Source organism: Eurypyga helias, unplaced genomic scaffold (assembly GCF_000690775.1).
Source record: "Eurypyga helias isolate BGI_N326 unplaced genomic scaffold, ASM69077v1 scaffold4520, whole genome shotgun sequence".
Lineage (NCBI taxonomy): Eukaryota > Metazoa > Chordata > Aves > Eurypygiformes > Eurypygidae > Eurypyga > Eurypyga helias.
In genome coordinates, this window is record NW_010224963.1 from 1 (window position 1) to 5,577 (window position 5,577).

At 46.0% G+C, this 5,577-nt stretch overlaps 1 protein-coding gene across 1 annotated transcript; it reads left to right on the forward strand.

Moving 5' to 3' along the window:
* Window positions 1–155: 155 nt before the first annotated feature.
* On the forward strand, window positions 156–1,466 carry LOC104506386 (heat shock transcription factor, X-linked-like). Its single transcript, XM_010147321.1, is given in 3 exon segments — window positions 156–338; window positions 340–458; window positions 863–1,466. Coding segments are annotated over 3 exon segments (906 nt in total).
* Window positions 1,467–5,577: the final 4,111 nt, after the last annotated feature.

Consider the following 5,577-nt stretch of genomic DNA (forward strand, 5'->3'; position numbering starts at 1 on the left):
AAAGGGAGCGGTCTGCAGGAGAAACGTCATCTGCTGCTGCTCTGGACAAGCAGTTGGCAGACTCGACTTCTCTGCACCAGGACAGGACAAAAGAACATCCTGTGATGCTGCTCTAGCATCCATCAAGAAAGAAAAGGATTTCCAAGCATGCAGTGATGACCACAGAACCAACACAGTCCATCCCATTTCTTCAGAGGACAGCTCTGGCAAAGCGTTTTGCATCCCTCACCTTTCCAAAGAAGCTCTGGAAAATTGTCGAACGCCATCCATTTCAGTCTATTTGGTGGGTTGATGACAGCATCTGTGTTGCCACTGACGAAGAAGCCTTCCAAAGGGAAAGTGCTGGCACAGAGGTGACCTCACAGAGTTTTTCAAACTGCCGGCATGAAAAGCTGCTTTCATCAGCTCAGCCTCTGTGGAGTCACCAAAGTGCAACGCGAAGCCAGAACACCTGACTCGCTTGATGAATTTCTGGAAGAAGTGGCAGCACCTGCTCACATCCAGGTACACCCCTTCTGCACATGAACCCACTCTCAGAATGACACTGGCACAAGAGCTTCACCATCCAGTAACATAAGCCTTGGCAGTGGAGGAGAGGAGGAGGAGAGCAGGAAATGCCCAGAGGTTCATTTTTTCTCAGGTCATTTCTCAGGTGAGAACACAAGGGTGGCCGTTACTTAATAAACAGTAGCATAACCCTGTGGTCAGCCTAAGCTTTAGGTTTCAAATGCCCAGTAGACCTTTCCCAACCCAAATTGGCCTTTTGCTGTTACAAGGCTCCATTCTCCTATCTTGGTGTTTTTCCATTTCCAAAGTCTGGTAACTAACTCTTCTCCTTTTGTGTGTTTTAGTGACTCGTCAGCTGCAACCCCAGCTTCAGGAGAGATGACCCTCACCTGCTCGAGAGGTGCAAGCAAAGAGTTGGCTGCAAGAGGAGGGCAACAGCTGCATTTCCACCAGCCCTGGCTTTGAAGGAAAACCGCCCAAAAGAAGCCCAGATGTGCAGCTTGAGGGGTGACTGCCTCTGCTGTCAGGCCTCGCACGCCCTCCCTCCTACCACTGCAGCGCAGCCAGGCCCTACCTGGCCTTCAGCGGGCGGCTTCCACTGCAGCAGCTCCTTCACAGGCGGGCACATCTTCCATAAACCCCGGGACACCTTGCACACCAGGGCTGAGGCCTCCCGCCCTTCCACCCCTGCGGCCAGGCACAGCTGCTCTGCCGGCCCCGGGGCTGCCCAGTCTCCCTCTGGAACGCCTGGTTTGCCGTGGCTGTCCATGCTGGCAGCAGCCGCTGCTCCAGCCAGCTACCACACGCCCAAATCCCAGCCACCCCTCACCGCCCAGCTCGCTCCCACAGCCCGAACTCTGTCACTGCAGGCAACAGGTCGGGACTCCACTGCCCGTCAGACTGGATCGAGTAGACACACTGGGTACCCAGATAGTGGAGTTTCAGACATCCAGAAATAGTGTCTCGGTAAGAGACCCTTTTCAGCTGTCCTGTCCTGTTTCTACAGCCAAATCCCAGACTGAGTTTATAAGCAAACCAAGGTGGGAACAAGAGTTCAGGTTGAGTTTATAAGCAAACCAAGGTGGGAACAAGAGTTCAGGTAAGGTGGAAACACACAAAACATACAGAACAAAATCACTGCTGTTAAAAAGGCCAAGTCGGAGCTGGGGACATCATTACTACTGAGCTAGGTGTTGAACACTTCTGGCCTTACAATGTGGACTCCTGCAGAGGGCACGGAGATCATGCCTCACTTCAGTTTTCTCATCAATTCAAATTAAGCTTGACTAACATTTAACAGGCAAATTCACAATGGTGTTCTCACTCACTCTGTACCTCAAAGCATCCTGTGTCACCCATGGTACCAAGGTCTCCTGGGGCAAGAGAGGGTGAGCACAACGTCATATTCCAGAACAACACAACTACCACATAGTGCAGTTCCTCTGCACTCCCTGAACTGGATCCTGCGGTCTCACTTTAACTAAACTGCCCATCACACAATGGACATGGACCTTGGCTTCCTGCGAAGAACCACAGAATCACAGAATGGTTTGGGTTGGAAGGGACCTTAAAGACCATCTAGTTCCAACCCCCCTGCCATGGGCAGGGACACCTTCCACTAGACCAGGTTGCTCCAAGCCTCAAAGAAACCGCAGATGGAAGATAATCCCGGTAACACAGGTGAACAAGAACACAGCAGAGCTGACACTTCTGTTCCTCACAGGAGGTGGAGCTTTAGGCAAAGCCAGGAGACGTATTAATCACTCTTGCTGAATCAAAGGAATATGGTAAATAAAACGTTCCTATTTAATCACAGTATATACAGTTTGACATTTAGGTGTTGTAGATTGCTTAACCATGTACAACACCAAGTAGCTGATTGGCAACTTTGAGGCAAACAGACACTGAAATTCCTTGAACTGGTCATTGACACACAGGGCTCATTTCACCTGGAATATCTGGGTGTTTCTGAGACAACTATAAAAAATCTACCTTGTTTTTTCCAAAAACAGAAGTTCTTGTAACTATTTCATAAAGCAGTGCAGCACAATCAGACTACAGATTATGATTTTTAAATTTAGGAAAATAATCTTCATTATAGGAACATATTCTTTTTGTCCCACATGTGAGACACTATTCCAGTTCAGCTTTGCCTCAGTAAATTTAGATTGCTTAATCCAGCTGTGATTTCCATCCATGGAGGGAGGTTTATCACTCAAATCACAGTAATTTATGTATAAACTATAATCTAACTAATACTTCAGAGTTACAAAGTAGTTTTCCTCCAATTCCTGTTGGTCACTGAAAGAAGACACCAACTCTGTGAACGAATCCATAGCCGGGATTCTCAGGACAATCCTACATGGCTGAATGCAGGTAGTACATTCTCAGCTGATGAAACAAACTGATTTACCCCTCAAAGATAAATTCAAACTGAAGTGGACACAGAAGTTCAGAACCTACATACCCACAAAACCCAAAATAAGGAGCTGAGGTAGACTAAAATGACCATCTGGTTGAGGAATGCTGGACAGACACAAGATCAATGTGCAATTATCTCCATGCCTTCTTCAGCTTTCAAGTAGTTACTAAGAACTTGCTAGCAAACTGATATCCTCCCACTTCTGATTTCATTTAGAAGTGGATCTAAGCAATGAATCCAGAGGTTCTGAAACAATCATAGAATCACAGAATCAGAATGGTTTGGGTTGGAAGGGACCTTAAAGATCATCCAGTTCCAACGCCCCCGCCATGGGCAGGGACACCTTCCACTAGACCAGGTTGCTCAAAGCCTCATCCAGCCTGGCCTTGAAGATAGACAGGGATGGGGCATCCACAATTATCATGTGTTTACAAAATTACATATTACCATACCCTAAATGAAGCACCTGTCAAAGCTGCCAAGTCAAGCACTCACATACTAAAGTTAAGATAAATTACTATTTTTTATTTTTCTTACCATATATATGATATTTAACTATATAGCCACCTATTAATCTCTCTTTCATGTATCTGCCCCAAAGACAGAAAGTTATGCAATGGTGAAAACAGTCACCCGCATAACTCCCTAATTGTATAAACCAGAACATGCAACATTTAAGACCCCTTCCCAGACAAGAAAGCTCTGTACAGATTCTTAGACCACACTTCACTGTAGTGCCCAGCACCTTACCCATAAGAGATTTAAGCTACCTTTACAATCCCACAGGTTTGCTGCCTACCTTCGCCTTACCCCGAGGAAGATTTATTCTTTTTAGAGACAAAGGTTGTTTCCATGGAATGTTAATGGGAGAAAATCATACATTATACCAAGTGCAAGTACTGCTTTGTTATCGACTTTTCCATATCCTTTGGCCAAAGCACGGAAGTTCTCTTTCTCAGTTAAGAGGTTGAGCGGCACCTTTAATTTTTAGAACTGTAGATGTTTCTTTTCAGAAGAAAAAACAAGTTGTTTTAGAAAACAAAGAACCATGATCTGAAATTTCATTTAATGTATTGCAGAAGTCAGCATAAAGTATAGAAACGAAGGTCAATGAGTTCCTAACACCTACTGAAGTCAACAAGATGCATGACAACACTTTGTAAAAATTTAGGTATCTGAAGCATTGAAGAATTAATGCTATTTTGTGTAGGTTCCCCAGAAAATACTAAATTAATATGCAAGACAGTTAAGACCTAGTTAGAAACCCATGTCCAAACCGTCAATTGGCTAAACCAAGTGGGACTTTATACTGTCAACCAAAGACAGCTGCATCAAAACCAGAACGGAATTTGCGGCTTTGCTGTGCCCCAAGTTCAGCCCCAAAAAGGCAGCTGTTCATCTATCACTCCTCATGACCAAGTAATGGCTACTCAGTGTCAGCACTTCAAGCATTTAAAAAACAGTGTAAAAGTACATTCCTAGCATCTGAGTTCATATTGGCTGATCAATCTATCTATAGATGATCTTGAATATGAATCAGATTCCATGGTAGTATCTCTAACATAGCTTTCTAGGTTTTCAACACGACGCACAGGTACCTCATGGTACACAGCTCATTCCTTTGGATCTTCATTACCACGGATCCTCATTACTTCCTTCAAATATTGCATCAGGAGCTTGCATTAGACTAGAATCAGACTCCTGTAGGTTGAAAAAGACCCTTAAGTTTACTCTGTCCAACCATAACAAAGAGCCTTCTTAGCCTGAAGCAGACCAACGCTCCTGCCCAACGTGGTGTCATCAGCAACCATACCGAGGGTGCACTCAATCCCCACGTCCCCATCATTGATAAAGACTTTAAACAGAACTGGATACAATACCGAGCCCTGGGGAACCCCACCTGTGACCGAGCGCTAACTGGACTGAACTCCATTCACCAAAACTCTTTGGGCCCAGCCATAAAGCCAGATTTTTAACCAGCAACTCATACACCCATCCAAGCCATGAGCAGACAGCTTTTCCAGGAGAATGCAGTGGGAAACAGTGTCAGAGGCTTCACTAAAGTCGAGGACGACTACATACATCCACAGCCCATCCTGCCCGCACTAAGCGGGTCACCTTGTCAGAGAAGAACAAGCCCACCAGGCAGGACCCGCCTTTCACAAACCATGCTGGCTGGGCCCGACCGCCTGGTTGTCCTGGACAATGACTTCCTCACTGTGTTTCCTCCCACATCCAACAAAGGATGGAGATTCTCCTGAGCCCTCCTTTTGGCGTTTATGTATTGACAGAAATATTTTTCATCTTTTACTGCAGAAGCCAGGTTAAGTCCTAGTTGGGCTTTGGCCCTTCTAATTTTTTCCCTGCGTAACCTCTCACCATCCCTGCACTCCTCCTGAGTTGCCTCTGTTATGTCCAGAGTCATAAACTCCTTCTTATCCTGACTGCCAGCCAAAGCTCTCTGTTCAGCCAGGCTGGTCTTCTTCCCTGCGTGCTCGCCTTTTAGCACATCGGGATGACCTGCTCCTTCAAGATTTCCTCCTTGAAGAATGTTCAATGTCCAGCTGTGGAGCCCTCAATATCAGAAGGATATTGACCACTTGGAGCGAGTCCAGAGGAGGCCACGAAGATGATCAGAGGGCTGGAGC